At 41.8% G+C, this 23199-nt stretch overlaps 1 protein-coding gene across 1 annotated transcript in view; it reads right to left on the bottom strand.

Annotated features, from left to right (window-relative positions):
• Window positions 1-23199, bottom strand: part of LOC139551897 (NEDD4-binding protein 2-like 1) — a 35369-nt gene that overhangs the window by 9011 nt on the left and 3159 nt on the right. Inside the window, exon 2 of the mRNA XM_071363235.1 lies at window positions 1226-1447. Coding sequence (XP_071219336.1) covers window positions 1226-1447 — 222 coding nt within the window. The remainder of the gene's footprint in view (window positions 1-1225; window positions 1448-23199) is intronic.

Genomic DNA, 23199 nt, shown 5'->3' with positions numbered 1-23199 from the left:
AAGTAACGGCGAGAAACCAGTAAATTATAATAAATGATTATTATGAACAGCACGGCATGAAATGGAACTGTTAAATGATATGGAATGTTTAAATGTGGTCTGCATGATGACTCATCAACGCTCAGGGTGGCGACAGACAGCCCATCTCAGTATGGAGCGCAGACAGTCCCTCTCAGTATGGAGCGCAGACAGTCCCTCTCAGGGTGTCGACAGACAGCCCATCTCAGTATGGAGCGCAGACAGTCCCTCTCAGGGTGTCGACAGACAGCCCATCTCAGTATGGAGCGCAGACAGTCCCTCTCAGGGTGGCGACAGACAGCCCATCTCAGTATGGAGCGCAGACAGTCCCTCTCAGGGTGGCGACAGACAGCCCATCTCAGTATGGAGCGCAGACAGTCCCTCTCAGGGTGGCGACAGACAGCCCATCTCAGTATGGAGCGCAGACAGTCCCTCTCAGGGTGGCGACAGACAGCCCATCTCAGTATGGAGCGCAGACTTCACAGACCTAGCATCTCATCATGGTAACTTTTTTTCTTGCGACAGGAAGGCCTGCATTTCCTGTAGCATAGTCTATGCTACAGTAATATAAAGACCAAATGTGCATCTAATTTACCCATCTCCATCTGGTTTTCAGGGGTCACTGATTTTTTTTTTTACTGTAAAGATGTTTGTTTTTTATTGCAGCTACAGAGTTTTAAAACAGCCTTTTACTTGAATATTGTTGCTTTAAATCAGTATGTCAGCACTCTCACAGTCTTTCTCTCTCTCTCCATCAACTCCATTCAAATTGCATCCAAAATAGATCACCCTGTTCTAGATTGATATATAGACATATACATAGATGGCCTATAGCCATATATATAGATGTCCTATAGCCATATACATAGATGGCCTATAGCCATATATATAGATGTCCTATAGCCATATATATAGATGGCCTATAGCCATATATATAGATGTCCTATAGACATATACATAGATGGCCTATAGCCATATATATAGATGTCCTATAGCCATATATATAGATGTCCTATAGCCATATATATATAGATGTCCTATAGCCATATACATAGATGGCCTATAGCCATATACATAGATGTCCTATGGCCTACCTTTCAGGTAATACATTCAATGCAGTATTAGTCTTATATTTAGCTAATGAATTATGGGTTATCTATATAATAAGCTTCTAACATAGCCTGTCTTTTGCGCAATACGCACGCACCTGTGCCTCTCCTGGCCTCTCTCCTTCTCTGCTGGCCTCTCTCCTTCTCTGCTGGCCTCTCCTTCTCTGCTGGCCTCTCTCCTTCTCTGCTGGCCTCTCTCCTTCTCTGCTGGCCTCTCTCCTTCTCTCCTGGCCTCTCTCCTTCTCTCCTGGCCTCTCTCCTTCTCTGCTGGCCTCTCTCCTTCTCTCCTGGCCTCTCTCCTTAAAAAAGTCTCCTTAGCTCTTGGAGCCCAATTTAGGAAAAGCTAGACTAGAATAGTTTGCTGGACATTATTTTTTGGACGCATTTCTTATACCAATAGACTATTTGAAGAGGGACGCAAGCTTCATTGTATTCAGAGGGCTGATATAAATACTATGCATGTCAGTCTCTCTTGGCTAAGAGTTGAGGAGAGACTGACTGCATCACTTCTTCTTTTTATAATAAACATGAATGTGTTGAAAATCCCAAATTGTTTGCATAGTCAATTTACACACAGCTCTGACACACACACTTACCCCACCAGACATGCCACCAGGGGTCTTTTCACAGTCCCCAAATCCAGAACAAATTCAAGAAAGTGTACAGTATTATATAGAGCCGCTATTGCAACGAACCTGGTTCCATCTCATAGTGCTCCAATGAACAGCAAACCTGGTTTAAAAAAACAAACAGATAAAGCAACACCTCACAATGCCTCTCCCCTATTTGACCTAGATAGTTTCTGTGTATGTATTGATATGAAGGCTACATGTGCCGTTTTTAAATGTATGTAGTTCTGTCCTTGAGCTGTTCTTGTCTAGTAATATTCTGCCCTATGTCATGTTTCATGTTTTGGTTGGGCCAAGGAATATTAGCTGCTGCTTTTGCAACAGCTAATGGGGATCCTAATAAATATCAAAATACCAAAAAATACTAAGCTCTTGTTTGCTGAATGTTAAATACAGCAGCCAATAGAACTCACAGGTAGTTTGAAAGAAGAGTGAACGCGCGATTGCGGTAGGCTATAGCAGTTATTTATTCAGACCCATAACCATTTAATCTTCGTGAATGCGCATCTAATTTATAGAGAAGTGAAAGCCTTCTCCATCGAATTATAGTCCTATATTATTCAAGCATGTCATCAGAATGATGAAGATATGGACAACAAACCTTATTTCATTTAACTGTTGAAAGCAAGGAAGGAATGAGGCAATATAGAGAGAGAAAGAGGATGTAGCCTAATAACAGGGGAAATATTATTTCTATATATATATACTCGGTAGCCTATACTTGTAACTTTGTAGGCCGCATGTGCTGCAACAGAATCGCGTGTTCTCTCCCTGCTTTATCATAGTTTGAACGAGGTGCATAATTCCAGTCCTTATAATACAGTATAATACAATACAGTACAATAATACAGTTTATACTCAAAAAGATTAGCCTAGCGAAGCTTGTTTCATTTATTTACGCAAGAGAGCATAGCCACATCTATGTGCTTTTATGTATTTTTTTCTGTGGCGCGTAATGTTTTGTCGGGAAACACCGGGTTACGCGGGAGAAAAGTGATTTCTTCTCAGGATTTGTAAAATACCAAATATTTAACCCTCGTAGCCATGTCCGAATATCCATACTTGCGTCCTAAATAGTTGGCCATTTGAGTATCCTAAAAAAAAAACGTTTTACAATAGGCTATGTGACATTTCGAAAATGTTGTATACTTTAAATGCCAAGATGTCATACTCATTTCGGCTTTGACAACAGTTGATAATCAGATATGGGAATATGCTATCGAAATTAACCAGTAACACAAAAACACCGCAATTGCGCATGAAGCGTTCTCTCTATGCCACAATAGAAGGTTTTATAGTAGCCCAGGGTTTAATTGCAGGATGTTATAGTAATTTCGGCTCTTCATCTGTATATGTATAGTAGAATTCGATGAACACGTTTCCACAATGCATTGGAAGAGGTGGGCTGCAATTGATAGGTCCTAGTTCCTTTCAAGTAGCCAAACAACACAACTAGGCTACTTAATTGGGAAGGCGCCAATCGTGATGCTTCTGTGGTGGTGTTCTAATGTAGGCCAAGGAGTTGGTTTCTCCTTAAAATTCTAAGGAGTATTGCATTGTGGGCCACATCTTTGAAAACAGAGGTATTTTCAATCATCAAATCAAATCAAATGTATTTATAAAGCCCTTCTTACATCAGCTGATATCTCGAAGTGCTGTACTGTAACCCAGCCTAAAACCCCAAACAGCAAGCAATGCAGGTGTAGAAGCACAGTGGCGTGGAAAAACTCCCTAGAAAGGCCAGAACCTAGGAAGAAACCTAGAGAGGAACCAGGCTATGAGGGGTGGCCAGTCCTCTTCTGGCTGTGCCGGGTGGAGATTATAACAGAACATGGCCAAGATGTTCAAATGTTCATAGATGACCAGCAGGATCAAATAATAATAATCACAGTGGTTGTTGAGGGTGCAACAGGTCAGCACCTCAGGAGTAGCTAGATTAATTATTTATATATTTTTTTTTTTACAAATACATGTAAAGCTGATCAATAGGCTACATCAATACTGGTGTCTAAGACAATTTTCCCCTCAGGGACAGTTCATCCTATCCTATCCTATATTTAAAAATAATTTACAGAACCTATATCAATGTAGTCTGTGCTATAAATGAACCAACATATCCTGTACAAGTTTTACATTTGACCAAATCCTACAAAAATATGCTAATCAAGGATAGGATGGAGAACAATTCACAGTACATATTTAAAACTATTTATTTTGATAACGGTAAATCTAATTGTTTATTTCAGCAATGTATTTATTATCATCAAGCTAAACGACTTTTTTTTATCCTCGTGCGATATAAAAAAAAGTTTACCTTGCCCGAGTTGACTTCCCTAATCCGGGGAGTCCTCTGAGAATTATGATATGCCTTGTCCTCTTTCTCCCCATTTTCAGTTCGTTCACCGTCACAACTACTTTATAATAATCCTTATATCCAATTGATTACACCTTTCTGATGGTAACACCGTTGACTGGTCGAGAGCTCCAACGTCTGTCTTTATAGTAACGTCTACTAGAATACCCTACTGATCACCCAATAGTTGCCTACCGACCCAACCGCAGGAAACCGTGGTACTTTCCTGTCACGCCAGGCGTTGCTCCAGCGATTCATTACATGATGTTGATGATGATGATTGACAGTTTTAGATGTACGAGGTTGAGGAATAACAGTATTTCAAAGGTTGATTTGTTTTTGTGAACACATAATAAAATGCCTCAAAAACAACATGCTAGGTAGGCTATATGTAGCATAAATGTAAAACAATTAAATATGGACAGCCTAAACTGAAAGCTTTACACGTTCATTTAAGCCTTATTGTTAAAAAAAAAACATTGCAAGTCTATATATTTTTGTTACATAGCCTTTAAAAAACGTTATTGAAGGGAGAGATTTTCAGATGCTTTGGGGAGCTGGGCAGCGACTACAGAAACTACAGTTTTAAAAAAGCAAAGAAAAAACATTTTACTCAAAAGAGAAGCGCAGCAGGTCTTCATCACGAGACGTTCCATTCCTCTTGGCGTTGGTCCCAGCGGTTTATTTATTTATAAACAAATGATTTCACCTTTAATTAACCAGGTAGGACAGTTGAGAACAAGTTCTCATTTACACATGCAACCTGGCCAAGATAAAGCCAAGCAGTTCGACACATACAGCAACACAGAGTTACACATGGAATAAACAAACATACAGTCAATAATACAGTATGGGGAAAAAGTATATATACAGTGTGTGCAAATGAGGTAAGATAAGGGAGGTAAGGCAATAAATAGGTCATAGTGGCGAGGTAATTACGATATAGCAATTAAACACTGGAGTGATAGATGTGCAGAAGATGAGTGTGCAAGTAGAGATACTGGTGTGCAAAGGAGCAAAATAAATAAATACAGTATGGGGATGAGGTAGTTGGATGGGCTATGTACAGCTGCTCTGACAGCTGGTGCTTGAAGTTAGTGAGGGAGATAAGAGTCTCCAGCTTCAGCAATTTTTGCAGTTCGTTCCAGTCATTGGCAGCAGAGAATTGGAAGGAAATGCGGACAAAGGAGGAATTGACTTTGGGGGTGACCAGTGAAATATACCTGCTGGAGCGCGTGCTGCGGGTGGGTGCTACTATGGTGACCAGTGAACTGAGATAAGGCGGGGCTTTACCTAGCAAAGACGTGTAGATTACCTGGAGCCAGTGGGTTTTGCGACGAGTATGAAGTGAGGGCCAGCCGACGAGAGCATACAGGTTGCAGTGGTGGGTAGTATATGGGGTTTTGGTGACAAAACGGACGGCACTGTGATAGACTGCATCCAATTTGTTGAGTAGAGTGTTGGAGGCTATTTTGTAAATGACATCGCCGAAGTCAAGAATCGGTAGGATAGTCAGTTTTACGAGGGCATGTTTGGCGGCATGAGTGAAGGATGCTTTGTTGCGAAATAGGAAGCCGATTCTAGATGTCATTTTGGATTGGAGATGCTTAATGTGGGTCTGTAAGGAGAGTTCACAGTCTAACCAGACACCAAGGTATTTGTAGTTGTCCACATATTCTAGGTCAGAGTAGAGTAGTGATGCTGGACGGGCGGGCAGGTGCGGGCAGCGACCGGTTGAAGAGCATGCATTTAGTTTAACTTGCATTTAAGAGCAGTTGGAGGCCACGGAAGGGGAGTTGTATGGCATTGAAGCTCGTCTGGAGGTTAGTTAACTTCTCTAGGGTAGGGGGCAGCATTCTGAATGTTGGATGAAATGCATGCCCAAATTAACTTCCTGCTTCTCGGGCCCAGAAGATATGATATGCATATAACTAGTAGATTTGGATAGAAAACACTCTAAAGTTTCCAAAACTGTTAAAATAGTGTCTGTGAGTATAACAGAACTGATTTGGCAGGCGAAAACCTGAGAAAAATCCATTCAGGAAGTCGTTTTTTTTGGGGTTTTGTAGTTTTCTATTCAATGCCATTACAGTATCCATTGACTTAGGACTCAAATTGCAGTTTCTATGCCTTCCACTAGATGTCAACAGTCTTCAGAAATTGTTTCAGGCTTGTATTCTGAAAAATGAAGAAGTAAGAGCAGTCTGAATGAGTGGACCCTGCCGTGTCACAGAGCTTTTTCTTGCGCTCGACCGAGAGAGTGTGTTTCTTGTTTACCTTTTAAATTGACGACGTTATTGTCCGGTTGAAATATTATCGATTATTTAGGCTAAAAACAACCTGAGGTTTGAATATGAACATCGTTTGTCATGTTTCTATGAACTTTACGGATACAATTTGGATTTTTTTGTCTTCCTGTTTTGACTGCGTTTGAGCCTGTGGATTACTGAAGGAAACGCACAAACAAAACGGAGGTTTTTGGGTATAAAGAGACATTATCGAACAAAAGGAACATTTATTGAGTAAATGAATGTCTGCTGAGTGCAACCATATGAAGATCATCAAAGGTAAGGGATTAATTTTATCTCTATTTCTAAATTGTGTAACTGTTCTATCTGGCTGGCTACTGTTTGTAATGATTTGTCTAGTAGGCTATGTTCTCAAATAATGTAAGGTATGCTTTCGCCGTAAGATTTTTTAAATCTGACACCGTGGTTGGATTCACAAGAAGTTCATCTTTAAACCTATGTAAAATATGTTTTGTTTTCTGAATTTTTATCATGAGTATTTCTGTATTTGAATTTGGCGCCCAGCAGTTTCACTGGCTGTTGAAGAGGTGGGACGCTACCGTCTCACGTGCCCAAGAGAGGTTAACACAGTGTCCAAAGAAAGGCCAGAAGTATACAGAATGGTGTCGTCTGCGTAGACGTGGATCAGAGAATCACCAGCAGCAAGAGCGACATCATTGATGTATACAGAGAAAAGAGTCGTTCCGAGAATTGAACCCTGTGGCACCCCCATAGAGACTGCCAGAGGTCCGGACAACAGGCCCTCAGATTTGACATACTGAACTCTATCAGAGAAGTAGTTGGTGAACCAGGCGAGGCAGTCATTTGAGAAACCAAGTGGGTATAGCTGTCATAAATCAATCAATTTTATTTATAAAGCCCTTCTTACATCAGCTGATGTCACAAAGTACTGTACAGAAACCCAGCCTAAAACCCCAAACAGCAAGCAATGCAGGTGTAGAAGCACGGTGGCTAGGAAAATATTCATAGATTACCAGCATGGTCAAATAATAATAATCACAGTGTTTGTTGAGGGTGCAACTGGTCAGCACCTCAGGAGTAAATGTCATTTGGCTTTTCATAGCCAATCATTCAGAGTATATCTACCGCTCCTGCTGTCTCTAGAGAGTTGATAACAGCAGGTCTGGGACAGGTAGCACGTCCGGTGAACAGGTCAGGGTTCCATAGCCGCAGGCAGAACAGTTGAAACTGGAGTAGCAGCAGGGCCAGGTGGACTGGGGACAGCAAGGAGTCATCAGGCCAGATAGTCCTGAGGCATGGTCCAAGGGCTCAGGTCCTCCGAGAGAGAGAAAGAAAGAAAGAAAGAAAGAAAGAGAGAGAGAGAGAGAGAGAGAGAAAGAGAAAAGGATACAGAATTAAAGAGAGCATACTTAATTTCACACAGGACACCGGATAAGACAGGAGAAATACTCCAGATATAACAGACTGACCCTAGCCCCCCGACACATAAACTACTGCAGTATAAACACTGGAGGCTGAGACCGGAGGGGTCCGGAGACACTGTGGCCTCGTCCGACGATACCCCCGGACAGGGCCAAACAGGCAGGATATAACCCCACACACTTTGCCAAAGCACAGCCCTCACACCTCTAGAGGGATTTCTTCAACCACCAACTTACCATCCTTAGACAAGGCCGATTATAGCAAACAAAGATCTCAGCCACGGCACAACCCAAGGGGGGGCGCCAACCCAGACAAGAAGATCATGTGAGTGACTCAACCCACTCAAGTGACGCACCCTTCCTAGGGACGGCATGGAAGAGCACCAGTAGGCCAGTGACTCAGCCCCTGTAATAGGGTTAGAGGCAGAGAATCCTAGTGGAGAAAGGGGAACTTCCCAGATGTTGTCAGTTTCAGTTTAAAGGCCCCAAACAGTCATTCTGATTCACATGTAAAATATCCTTTTGAGTAACTAAAATATCACCCATAATATTGGTTGTGGATAGAAATGCTCAAAATGACCTTTTCTCTCATTGCTAACTAACAGGAAGTTTGAAAAGACAGGCTGAGTTGGCGGGGAGCTTACACCGCATTCGGGAAGTATTCAGACTCCTTCTTGTCCTTTTCCACATTTTATTACATTACAGCCTTATTGTCACGACTTCCACCGAAGTTGGTCCCTCTCCTTGTTCGGGCGGCGTTCGGCGGTCGAAGTCACCGACCTTCTAGCCATCGCTAATCCTCTTTTCATTTTCCTTTGGTTTTGTCTTCCTTCACACCTGGTTCCAATCCCATCAATTACATGTTGTGTATTTAACCCTCTGTTCCCCCTCATGTCCTCGTCGGTGATTGTTTATTGTAAGTGCTTGTGCACGTCTGTACTGGTGTGCGTTGGGTTATGTACCCCTTTATTTTATTGTTTTGTTTTCCGGTGGGTTTTTGTAAATAAACTGCGCCGTTGGATACACAGTGATTGCTCTACCGCGTCTGACTTCTCTGCCGCCATTTTTTCCTTCATCGATCTACACACAATACCCCATGATGACAAGGCAAAAACATATGTAAATATAGTTTTTGCATATGTTCTAAAAATAAACAACTGAAATTGAGCTCAGGTGCATCCTGTTTCCGTTGTATCCTGTTTCTACAACTTGATTGAAGTCCGCCTGTGGTAAATTCAATTGATTGGACATGATTTGAAAAGGCACACACACCGGTCGACAGTGCATGTCAGAGCAAAAACCAAGCCATGAGGTCGAAGGAATTGTCCGTAGAGCTCCGAGACAGGATTGTGTTGAGGCACAGATCTGAGAAAGGGTACCAAAAAATTTCTGCAGCATTGAAGGACCCCAAGAACACAGTGGCCTCCATCATTCTTAAATGGAAGAGGTATGGAACCACCAAGACTACGACACAAAGTGTGGCATGACTATGAAAATTACAGTTTTCTCAATCAGAGTAGGATGGAGAAGAAGCTGCCATTTCTTTTTAAAGGTCAGGAAGTTCTGACAGAAGAACAAACACAACAATCCAGCTGTATTTTGTCGGGTTCACCTAGGGGTCATAAAAATGGTTGTACCCAAATGTTTGATGTATTAGAAAAAATGCATTATGGTTATGTTTTATTAATATAAGGGGAGGGGTTAAAAGACCCCTCCCTCCTTACATTTATAGGGTTTTAGACTACTGATTAACAATAGATATAGTCATTGTAGAAGTTTAGTATTGTTTTTCATTTGTATTTTAGTTCTCTCTCTCTGCCTCATTATAAAGAGGCCCTTAGACAGAACAGGGGAGTGAATGAGATAAGACTAGGTAAACATTCCACAATGGGTCAACTTTGGGGGAAGGGGACATTTACTGCTGAGTGTTTAGCTAACAATAAAGGCCCTGTTTATACAGCTTTGTAGGCATGGTTTTGGTCCCAGGAGTAGAGGATGATGATATAGGCAGTGACATCACCAGGGCGCGACTTAGGGTTTAATAAAACCACTGGAGACCTTTTGGTGGGGGCAGAACTTACTCAGAAACATGCGTCTATGTTTGTTATGGGATTTTTGTGTTTAATGACTAAAATATGTATACATTTGACTTAGATGTTACTGTATGAATGAAACTTATTATAATCATAATGCTGAATGTAATGTGTTCCTTATTAGAAAGAATGGAGTTATCTTCAGACAGGCTGGAATGCTGTGTTCCTTACAGGACATTCTGTCTCTACCCAGGGAGGGGATAGACCTTGGGTTGGTTGCAGATAGTTTAACAGGTGGCAGACAACGTAATGAGTCTGTGAACTGTATTGCCATTGTATTCTAGAGGAGGATGGACATTAAAACCTATGACATCATCTTTATTATATAACCTGATGTAAATTGTACTATGATTCAGTACTCTCGAGAATAAACGCTATTGATTGATTGATTTTAAGACTGGTTTCTGTCCATTTAATGCTGATAATTATCTTACAAATTCTTATTTATGGGCAGAGTGTTTTAATTGAATTGGTTGATAAACAGGAATTAAAATTCCTTTAACAACGTTCCTGTTTGTCAACTTCTGTCTGCAATTGCATTAATAAAGGTTTTTGAACGATTTAATTAAAGATATTGTCATAATGCTAATTTCACCAGTGAATCAATGATTGACAAAGAAGGACGTAAGGAAAGAATCCTAACAATTTTCTTCTTCCTTAATTAGATGTGATGTGAAATGATATTCATCCCACCATGTCACAACAGCAGCTTCAGTCAGCACCCTTTTGCTCTTGTCACTGCAAGGCAGGACACAACCATCCCTGCTGTTATTACTCTCCTCACTGTACAGCTGACAGGCCAGGAGACCAGTCCAAGTAGAAAACGATTATTACTCTCCCCACTGTACAGCTGACAGGCCAGGAGACCAGTCCAAGTAGAAAACGATTATTACTCTCCTCACTGTACAGCTGACAGGCCAGGAGACCAGTCCAAGTAGAAAACGATTATTACTCTCCTCACTGTACAGCTGACAGGCCAGGAGACCAGTCCAAGTAGAAAACGATTATTACTCTCCTCACTGTACAGCTGACAGGCCAGGAGACCAGTCCAAGTAGGAAACAAGTATTACTCTCCCCACTGTACAGCTGACAGGCCAGGAGACCAGTCCAAGTAGAAAACGATTATTACTCTCCTCACTGTACAGCTGACAGGCCAAGAGACCAGTCCAAGTAGAAAACGATTATTACTCTCCTCAGTGTACAGCTGACAGGCCAAGAGACCAGTCCAAGTAGAAAACGATTATTATTCTCTTCACTGTACAGCTGACAGGCCAGGAGACCAGTCCAAGTAGAAAACGATTATTACTCTCCTCACTGTACAGCTGACAGGCCAGGAGACCAGTCTAAGTAGAAAACGATTATTACTCTCCTCACTGTACAGCTGACAGGCCAGGAGACCAGTCCAAGTAGAAAACTATTATTACTCTCCCCACTGTACAGCTGACAGGCCAGGAGACCAGTCCAAGTAGAAAATGATTATTACTCTACCCACTGTACAGCTGACAGGCCAATTGTCATATAGATTACTATTATTGAATTTTCATGTGGGCGTGGATATTGGAAATTTAATCAAAGCCTGTTGGATGACAACTTGTTTTTATCCAGGGCAGAATCATTTATAACTGACTATCTCCTCCATAACATAGGTACAGATCCCTTTATCGTATGGGACACTTTTAAATGTGCCTTTAGAGGCCATGCAATACAAAACTCATCTTTATAAAAAATCTATTGAGTATAAAAGAGTCCATACTGACAAAGGAAATGGAAGCTCTATCAGAACAGATGAAAAGCAATGAATAACTGTACCATGGAGGCTCAGAATACGTTAGAGGAAAGACCAAAAGAAATGGAGGAAAATATTAAAGAAAGATCAAAGGTAATATATTATAAAAAATAAATAAAACTAGATGGAATATGGAGGAAAATGCATATTTTTTTATTCAATTTTCAACATAGAAATGCTACCAAAAAGAATTTACTGAAACTTGTCACAAATGAGTCAACCATGATTCACCAAGCAATATTTTGAAAGAGGAAGCAAAGTACTTTAAGCATAGGTTTTCATTTCAGTCTCCTCTATCTCCACTAACCAAAGTTAATTGTTAGGATTTTTTCACTATTAATAATGTAACATTAACAGACTCATGTGAAGGCAAAATTACATAGGAGGAATTTCTTGATTAAATTAAAGCCTTTAATTCCGGGAAAACTCCGGGGCGGGATGGCATACCAGTTGAGGTATACCAAACATTTGTTTATGTACTCAGAGGACCGTTATTAGCATGTTTTAACCCCTCCTATAAAAATGGTAGATTATCAGATACTCAACAATAAGGTCTGATGTCATTATTACTGAAACAGGACCCAAGTGTAAATATAAAGATACAGTCTATTTTAAACACAAAAAATGGAGGCCCCTTAAACTTCAGTGTTGTAATGGAAACATTCTATCAAAATGCATAGCGCTTAGAATTAAAAAGCTATTGTCTTTTATTATTCATCATAATCAGACAGGATTTATACATGGATGATACATTAGAGATAATATAATACAAGTACTGGAAACAATAGAACATTGTCAAAAAACTGGGAAACCAGGCCTGGTATTCAAAGCTGACTTTGAAAAGGCTTTTGATAAAGTATGACTGGAGTTTATATATAAATGCCTGGAATATCTAAATTTTGGAGAATCTCTTATAAAATGGGTTAAAAGTGATGTATAGTAACCCTTGGTGTAAAATAGTAAATAATGGCTACTTCTCAGAAAGTTTTAAACTGTCAAGAGGAGTTAAACAAGGTCGTTCACTATCGGCATATCTATTTATTATGGCCATTGAAATGTTAGCTATTAAAATCAGATCCAACAATAATATCAAGGGGTTAGTTTATCCAGGACTTTAAAAAAAGGTGGCATTGTATGCTGATGATAAAAAATGTCTTTAAAATCCACAATTTGGATCCCTCCACAGCCTCATAGATGATCTAGATACTTGTTCTAACCTCTCTGGATTACAACCAAATTAAGATATGTTTACTATATTACTATATTACTATATTACTATATTACTATATTACTATATTACTATATTACGTAATTTTACATTACCGTGTAGTTTACACGTAAAATGGTCTGACGGTGAAGGGGACATACTCGGTATTCATATCCTGAAAGAAAGAAAGGATCTCATTACAATACATTTGAATAGAAAGTTAGCAAAAATAGATACGATTTTGCTACCGCAGGAAGGACAATACCTGTCTATTTGTGGAAAAATCATCCTGATTAACTCTTTAGTCATATCCCAGTTTACATATTTGCTTATGGCCTTAACTACACCTAGCGACATTCAAATCAAAATCAAATCAAATGTATTTATGAAGCCCTTCTTACATCAGCTGATATCTCAAAGTGCTGTACAGAAACCCAGCCTAAAACCCCCAAACAGCAAGCAATGCAGTTGTAGAAGCACAGTGGCTAGGAAAAACTCCCTAGAAAGGCCTAGAACCTAGATAGAAACCTAGAGAGGAACCAGGCTATGAGGGGTGGCCAGTCCTCTTCAGGCTGTGTCGGGTGGAGATTATAACAGAACATGGCCAAGATGTTAAAATGTTCATAGATGACCAGCAGGGACAAATAATAATAATCACAGTGGTTGTCGAGGGTGCAACAGGTCAGCACCTCAGGAGTAAATGTCAGTTGGCTTTCATAGCCGATCATTCAGAGTATCTCTACCGCTCCTGCTGTCTCTAGCGAGTTGAAAACAGCAGGTCTGGGACAGGTAGCACGTCCGGTGAACAGGTCAGGGTTCCATAGCCGCAGGCAGAACAGTTGAAACTGGAGCAGCAGCACGGCCAGGTGGACTGGGGACAGCAAGGAGTCATCAGGCCAGGTAGTCCTGAGGCATGGTCCAAGGGCTCAGGTCCTCTGAGAGAGAGAAAGAGAGAAAGAAAGACAGAAAAGAGAGAAAGAAAGAGAGAATTAGAGAGAGCATACTTAAGTTCACACAGGACACCGGATAAGACAGGAGAAGTACTCCAGATATAACAGACTGACCCTAGCTCCCCGACACATAAACTACTGCAGCATAAATACTGGAGGCTGAGACAGGAGGGGTCGGGAGACACTGTGGACACGAGACACGATACCCCCGGACAGGGCCCAACAGGCAGGATATAACCCCACCCGCTTTGCCAAAGCACAGCCCCCACACCACTGGAGGGATATCTTCAACCACCAACTTACCATCCTGAGACAAGGCCGATAATAGCCCACAAAGATCTCCGCCACGGCACAACCCAATGGTGGCGCCAACCCGGACAGGAAGATCACGTCAGTGACTCAACCCACTCAAGTGACGCACCCCTCCTAGGGACGACATGGAAGAACACCAGTAAGCCAGTGACTCAGCCCCTGTAATAGGGTTAGAGGCAAAGAATCCCAGTGGAGAGAGGGGAACCGGCCAGGCAGAGACAGCAAGAGCGGTTCGTTGCTCCAGCGCCTTTCCGTTCACCTTCACACTCCTGGGCCAGACTACACTCAATCATAGGACCTACTGAAGAGATGAGTCTTCAATAAAGACTTAAAGGTTGAGACCGAGTCTGCGTCTCTCACATGGGTAGGCAGACCATTCCATAAAAATGGAGCTCTATAGGAGAAATCCCTGCCTCCAGCTGTTTGCTTAGAAATTCTAGGGACAGTAAGGAGGCATGCGTCTTGTGACCGTAGTGTACGTGTAGGTATGTACGGCAGGACCAAATCTGAAAGATAGGTAGGAGCAAGCCAATGTAATGCTTTGTAGGTTAGCAGTAAAACCTTGAAATCAGCCCTTGCCTTAACAGGAAGCCAGTGTAGAGAAGCTAGCATTGGAGTAATATGATACATTTTTTTGTTTCTAGTCAAGATTCTAGCAGCCATGTTTAGCACTAACTGAAGTTAATTTAGTGCTTTATCCGGGTAGCCGGAAAGTAGAGCATTGCAGTAGTCTAACCTAGAAGTGACAAAAGCATGGATGAGTTTTTCTGCATAATTTTTGGACAGAAAATTTCAGATTTTTGCAATGTTACGTAGATGGAAAAAAGCTGTCCTTGAAACAGTCTTAATATGTTCGTCAAAAGAGAGAACAGGGTCCAGAGTAACGCCGAGGTCCTTCACAGTTATATTTGAGACGACTGTACAACCATCAAGATGAATTGTCGGATTCAACAGAAGATCTCTTTGTTTCTTGGGACCTAGAACTAGCATCTCTATTTTGTCCGAGTTTAAAAGTAGAACATTTTCAGCCATCCACTTCCTTATGTCTGAAACATAGGTTTCCAGGGAGGGCAATTTTGGGGCTTCATCATGTTTCATCGAAATGTAAAGCTGTGTGTCATCCGCATAGCAGTGAAAGTTAACATTATGTTACCGAATGACATCACCAAGAGGTAAAACATATAGTGAAAACAATAGTGGTCCTAAAACGTTACGTTAAATTGCATTTTATTTGGAACGGCAAGCCAGACAAAATTAAACAGGCCTATTTAAATAATGAATATGAATTCGGAGGGAAGAAGTTATTAAATATTAAAGCATTATACCTCTCACTAAAGTCATCAGTCATACAAAAGTTATACTAAAATCCGAACTGGTTCGCCAGCAGATTAGTAGGAATGTCTCACCCCATGTCCAAGAATGGCCTTTTTCCCTTTATTCAGATTACAACATCTCACTTTCGGTTATTTGAAAATGAAATAATCTCCAAAAAATAGATAATTTTAAAACAAACCATAGAAAATGATTTGGAATTTCAGTTTAATCCACCAGAAAAGACAGAACAAATAGTACACCAAATATTATGGTTAAACTCAAATATACTAATTAATGAAAAACTACTTTTTTTTTTTAGATACATTTTTTTAATTGTATAATCTTTCTAAATGATATCATAAATAGGACTGATGGAGTTATGCGACACATGCAGCTTACAAAAATATATGGAAATGTCTGCTCTACTCGAATCTACAGTACAAAAAAATAATTGCAGCATTACCACCAAAATGGAAGAGGCAAGTAGAAGGGGGAGAAAGTAAGGAACTTGTCTGTCGGCATTAAAGACCAAAATTGGTTAAAGAAAATTGTGATAAATAAAAAAGTATACCAGTTTCATTTAAGGACCAAAAAATGGAAAAGTTAGGAAGATATTTTTGATGTACCGATTCCATATACAAAAAGGCACTCGCACATCTGAGCAATCTTATTTGCAGGTGCATGGCATCAATTGAACAAGATGAAGGAAAAGGAAACCGCACACTGCTCTTGATAGTATCACCGATATTTAATAAGCTTACGTATCGGCCACACGGCCTTCGTCAGAGCTTTTCGATTCCATGGCACATGGATACACAAAACGACACTGGACTCAAAACTTCAAGTTATTTTATTTAAATTATTATTATACAAAATTCTTGCAACCAATAGAATGTTATATATATATATGGTACAACCATACAACCATCCCAGCTCTGCAGATTTGGCTGCGAAGAGAACAAATCATTAGATCATTTATTTTGGTACTGTCCATATGTAGCTTGTTTTTGGTTACAGGTCCAATAGCTGAAGAATTGCAACATTTACCTGGAGTTAACTCTGTAAACAGCACTGCTGGGTGATTTAGAAAGTCATGGTCAATCCATTAATAATACAATAACACTCTTAGCAAAAAATGTTTAATTTACAATATGTACTGTAGAATCTATGAGAATAGAAAGTTTCAAACCTTATGTGAAACATCGCAGCACAGTTGAAAAATATATGACAGATAGAAATCAAAACTAGCTGGTGTTCAGAGATAGATGGTAGGGGTTGAGTGGAGCTGAAGGATGGGACTAAAAACAAACAAAAGATAACTACTGTAAAACATACTGTGTCCGTAAAATATATACAGTATGTATAAGCTGGAAATAGAAGCTTAAGTGTTGTTGTCCATTAGTTTACTCCAATTAGGGGAGGGTGTCACGCCTACTCCTGTTCCCTCCCTACGGCGCTCAACGTCACTGGTCTACTAACCACCTGTCCTGACAACCCACACTGCGCACACCTGGTAACCATCATCACGCACACCTGCTCCCCATTGTGCACACCTGGACTTCATCACCACCCTGATTCCGCTCTCTTCATGCAGCCCTCAGGAGCCTCAGTCACCACCTGGACTTCATCACCACCCTGATTTCTCTCCCTTCATTCAGCCCTCAGGAGCCTCAGTCACCACCTGGACTTCATCACCACCCTGATTACTCTCTCTTCATACAGCCCTCAGTAGCCTCAGTCACCAACTGGACTTCATCACCACCCTGATTACTCTCTCTTCATACAGCCCTCAGTAGCCTCAGTCACCACCTGGACTTCATCACCACCCTGATTACTCTCCCTTCATTCAGCCCTCAGGAGCCTCAGTCACCACCTGGACTTCATCACCACCCTGATTTCTCTCCCTTCATTCAGCCCTCACCAACCTCAGTCACCAGGCAGTATTGGTTCTGTTTTTTGTATATTTTAAGTACAAATATATGGGTGATTGGAAGTGATGCAGACCATTACGTCGATGGAAACCATAATCTATCTGCAGTATTAAAGCTGATCTACACCCTGATATGACTCAACCTCCAATACCACCAAGTAGGAAGTCATCTCGAAACCAGCTTCAACCAGTCTTGTGGTTAGTCAGATGCCGTTTAGCATCTTTTTGTGTGTGTTTGATGTGCCTGTTTGATGTGCATATGATGAGATAAACTATAATGTCTTAGTCCTCGCTGCCAGGTATTGCAGAGACATTTGAACTGATGTTATTGTTTGTAACTACATTTTCTAGTCATTGTCACATCCTCTGTACTTGAGATGTTAAACGGCATCTGACTAACTACAAGGCTGGTTTCAAGATGACTGGAAGTGGTGCAGGAAGTGGAATCAGATCAGAGTCAGAGTTTCCTCTTGTTCAGACATGTTGAGGAGGTAGGAGGAGGAGGAGGGTGATTAATGGACAGACCCATTCATTCTGGCTGTTACACCACATGCAAATTTTGATAAAATCCCATATCTATTGGGTGAAACACCACAGTGTGCCATCACAGCAGCAAGATTAGTGATCTGTTGCCACAAGAAAAGGGCAACCAGTGAAGAACAAACACCACTGTAAATACAACCTATATTTATGTTTATTTATTGTCACTCTTGTATTTGAACTATTTGCACATCATTACAACACTGTTTATAGACATACTATGACATTTGAAATGTCTTTATTCTTTTGGAACTTTTGTATGTAAACATATGTTTACCATGCCAATAAAGCCCCTTAAATTGAAGATTTATTGAGAGAGAGAGAGAAGAGGGGGGGGCTCATGAACCCAATCAATAAAACTGCACTGTATTACATTTACATTTTAGTCATTTAGCAGACGCTCTTATCCAGAGCGACTTACAGTGCATACATTTTTACATACTGAGACAAGGATATCCCTACCGGCCAAACCCTCCCTAACCCGGACGACGCTATGCCATTTGTGCGTCGCCCCACGGACCTCCCGGTTGCGGCCAGCTGCGACAGAGCCTGGGTGCGAACCCAGCCCAGGCGCAAACCCAGAGACTCTGGTGGCGCAGCTAGCACTGCGATGCAGTGCCCTAGACCACTGCGCCACCCGGGAGGACAATGCCTACTACAATGCCTACTATTACAATGCCTTGTTCTCATGACTGTAATGTAATGACATTTATTTGTCCACAATATGTTTCAGGGGATTTTAACTTTAGATTAAATGTGGATGGTTTTAATTTGTTCTCTTTAGAAGAATTATAGACTTACAGTGGACCAGCCTCATAGAACAATCCCATGGAGGAGTTTACAGTGAGCACCCTCTAGTAGAAACAGGTGTTATTAAGAGCCACTCAGAAAACAATGACAGCACAGTGAAACCAAGAGCCAGATAAATGTCACAGGTGGTTTTCAGCCCATAAGCACAACCACTCTGTGTTGTGGCTTGGCTTAATATCATATTCAAAATGGTCTGATACTGAAGCATTCCAGAGCTGACATAACAATAAAGTGGGGATTCCCTGTGATGTGTGTGTTTGTACTTTAATACACGAGTTCCCCAGTTTAATTACAGTCCATTGGCTATCTGTCTCCTGTCTGTGTCAGGCCATATCGGGGAAGAGGGTGAGGGTGCGCACATCTCCTCTCTCCTGCTCTGGGAGAAAACAATAAGAATGTGACTTAAAAATGAACTCCCTCTTGATTTACTCTTTCCTGTGACTGTTGTCAGGTCTTTCAGCAAAAGGGGGCAGGGATAGAGGGAGTGTATGGATTATTTCTCTCCTTCTGAACAAATAGCTCTGTACAGTTGATAGTTATGACCAGAGAAGTTCGGTATTGGTCCCTGAGTCTAGTATATTACAGTTTAATAATCCCCCCAAGGTTTAACAGCCGGCCACAGCCCAGCCTCGCCGAAGTTCACCACTCATCACCAGCACATCGCCATTGACATCCTGTCTGCCTGCATCCAGATGCTGAGATCAGGTTACGTCTCCATCGCAGTCTTGCTACGCTGGGATTGATGTTTCTTTTGGCGTTCCTTCGCTTCCTGTGACGTTGCCGAGTTTACTTCCTCATCTTCTACCTACATGTCTTCTGATCATCTCAGCTGTCCGACATCACCATCTTCTACCTACATGTCTTCTGATCATCTCAGCTGTCCGACATCACCATCTTCAGATGCTGAGATCAGGTTATGTCTCCATCGCAGTCTTGCTACGCTGGGATTGATGTTTCTTTTGGCGTTCTTTCGCTTCCTGTGACGTTGCCGAGTTTTACTTCCTCATCTTCTACCTACATGTCTTCTCATCATCTCAGCTGTCCGACATCACCATCTTCTACCTACATTTACATTTAAGTAATTTAGCAGACGCTCTTATCCAGAGCGACTTACAAATTGGTGCATTCACCTTATGATATCCAGTGGAACAACCACTTTACAAAAGGGGGGTGGGGTTAGAAGGATTACTTTATCCTATCCTAATTATTCCTTAAAGAGGTGGGGTTTCAGGTGTCTCCGGAAGGTGGTGATTGACTCCGCTGACCTGGCGTCGTGAGGGAGTTTGTTCCACCATTGGGGTGCCAGAGCAGCGAACAGTTTTGACTGGGCTGAGCGGGAACTGTACTTCCTCAGAGGTAGGGAGGCGAGCAGGCCAGAGGTGGATGAACGCAGTGCCCTACCTACATGTCTTCTGATCATCTCAGCTGTCCGACATCACCATCTTCTACCTACATGTCTTCTGATCATCTTAGCTGTCTGACATCACCATCTTCTACCTACATGTCTTCTGATCATCTCAGCTGTCCGACATCACCATCTTCGTCAAAGCTACCTTCACCTTCACCCTCATACACAGTAAACCGATCAGTTTGTCAGAACCACACCAGTCTGTCTACCTGTTCCGGCTACCATCTACCCACAGTCCTTACAAACCATTCACCTACTTCCTACAACCCAGACATGCTCAACATGCTTTTCCATCCAATCTACTATTCATCCTCGAATCTGGTTCCGAAGACTAGCCAATGGTTCCATTTAGATCTGAGACAAATACTATCCCTGTACGGCTATGTTGCTGACCAATTCTCTGGACACTCAGAGCTGCGTCCATGGCATCTGGACAGGGCATCCCAGACCGTACCGTACAACTCCTCGGACGCGGATCCTCTCAAGCCTTTCATTTCTACATCCCCTCTGACATCAAAAACATCAGGACAGCCCACAACATGCTCATCTCTCAGAACCTTCCAGTCGCTGCCTCATTTCACAGATACCATCTACCTCACGTACCGAATCTTACCCAACCAGTCAAAAGAGGATTGGCTCTCCAGCTGAGTCTGGTTACTCTCAAGGTTTTGTCGTGGCACAGTACAAGTCGGAAGTTTACATACACCTTAGCCAAATAAATTTAAACTCAGTTTTTCACAATTCCTGACATTTAATCCCAGTAGAAATTCCCTGTTTTAGGTCAGTTAGGATCACCACTTTATTTTTAAGAATGTGAAATGTCAGAATAATAGTAGAGAGAATTTATTCCACCTTTATTTAACCAGGTAGGCTAGTTGAGGACAAGTTCTCATTTACAACTGCGACCTGGCCAAGATAAAGCAAACCAGTGCAACTGTTACGCTCGTTGATAGAAGGAGACCAAGGTGCAGCGTTGTAGGCGTACATTTTTCTATATTAAAATGACACCGAAAAACAACAAAATACAAAAACGAACGTAAAGCTATATGCAGTGCAGAAAGCAACTACACACAAACAAGATCCCACAACTGAAGGTGGGGAAAAAGGGCTGCCTAAGTATGATCCCCAATCAGAGACAATGATAGACAGCTGCCTCTGATTGGGAACCATACCCGGCCAACAAAGAAATAGACAAACTAGAATGCCCACCCAAATCACACCCTGACCTAACCAAATAGAGAAATAAAAAGGCTCTCTAATGTCAGGGCGTGACAGCGACACAAACAACAACACAGAGTTACACATGGAATAAACAAACATACAGTCAATAATACAATAGAAAAAGTATATATACAGTGTGTGCAAATGAGGTAAGATAAGGGAGGTAAGGCAATAAATAGGCCATGGTGGCAAAGTAATTACAATATAGCAATGAAACACTGGAGTGATAGATGTGCAGAAGATGAGTGTGCAAGTAGAGATACTGGGGTGCAAAGGTGCAAATTTAATGAAAACAAAAAATAACAGTATGGGGATGAGGTAGTTGAATGGGCTGTTTACAGATGGGCTATGTACACGTGCAATGATCTGTGAGCTGCTCTGACAGCTGGTGCTTAAAGCTAGTGAGGAGATATGAATCTCCAACTTCAGAGATTATGGCAGTTCGTTCCAGTCATTGGCAGCAGAGATTTGGAAGGAAAGGCGGCCAAAGCAGGAATTGGCTTTGGGGGTGACCGGTGAAATATACCTGCTGGAGAGCGTGCTACGGGTGGGTGCTGCTATGGTGACCAGTGAGCTGAGATAAGGCGGGGCTTTACCTAGCAAAGACTTATAGATGACCTGGAGCCAGCGACGAATATGAAGCGAGGTGCCAGCCAACGAGAGCATACAGCTCGCAGTGGTGGGTAGTATATGGGGCTTTGGTGACAAAATGGATAGCACTGTGATAGACTGCAGACAATTTGCTGAGTAGAGTGTTGGAGGCTATTTTATAAATTACATCGCCGAAGTCAAGGATCGGTAGGATGGTCAGTTTTACGAGGGTATGTTTGGCAGCATGAGTGAAGGATGCCTTGTTGCGAAATAGGAAGCCGATTCTAGATACAACTTTGGATTGGAGATGCTTAATGTGAGTCTGGAAGGAGAGTTTACAGTCTAACCAGACACCTAGGTATTTGTAGTTGTCCACATATTCTAAGTCAGAACCATCCAGAGTAGTGATGCTGGATGGGCGGGCAGGTGTGGGCTGCGATCAGTTGAAGAGCATGCATTTAGTTTTACTTGTATTTAAGAGCAGTTGGAGGCCACGGAAGGAGAGTTGTATGGCATTGAAGCTCGTCTGGAGGTTAGTTAACACAGTGTCCAAAGAAGGGCCAGAAGTATACAGAATGGTGTCGTCTACGTAGAGGTGGATCAGAGAATCACCAGCAGCAAGAGCGACATCATTGATGTATACAGAGAAAAGAGTCGTCCCGAGAATTGAACCCTGTGGCACCCCCATAGAGACTGCCAGAGGTCCGGACAACAGACCATCCAATTTGACACACTGAACTCTATCAGAGAAGTAGTTGGTGAACCAGGCGAGGCAGTCATTTGAGAAATCAAGGCTGTTGAGTCTGCCGATAAGAATGTGGTGATTGACAGAGTCGAAAGCCTTGGCGAGGTTGATGAATACTGATTTATTTCAGCTTTTATTTCTTTCATCACATTCCCAGTGGGTCAGAAGTTTACATACACTCAATTAGTATTTAACTTGGGTCAAACATTTCGGGTAGCCTTCCACAAGCTTCCCACAATAAATTGGGTGAATTTTGGCCCATTCCTCCTGACAGAGCTGGTGTAACTGAGTCAGGTTTGTAGGCCTCCTTGCTCGCACACGCTTGTTCAGTTCTGCACACAAATTCTCTATAGGCTTGAGTTCAGGGCGTTGTGATGGCCACTCCAATACCTTGACTTTGTTGTCCTTAAGCCATTTTGCCACAACTTTGGAAGTATGCTTGTGGTAATTGTACATTTGGAAGACCCATTTACGACCTAGCTTTTCCTACCT

This window comes from Salvelinus alpinus, chromosome 24 (assembly GCF_045679555.1).
Source record: "Salvelinus alpinus chromosome 24, SLU_Salpinus.1, whole genome shotgun sequence".
NCBI lineage: Eukaryota > Metazoa > Chordata > Actinopteri > Salmoniformes > Salmonidae > Salvelinus > Salvelinus alpinus.
Note: the sequence above shows the minus strand (reverse complement) of the source record. Positions and strands in the feature narration are given on the sequence as shown.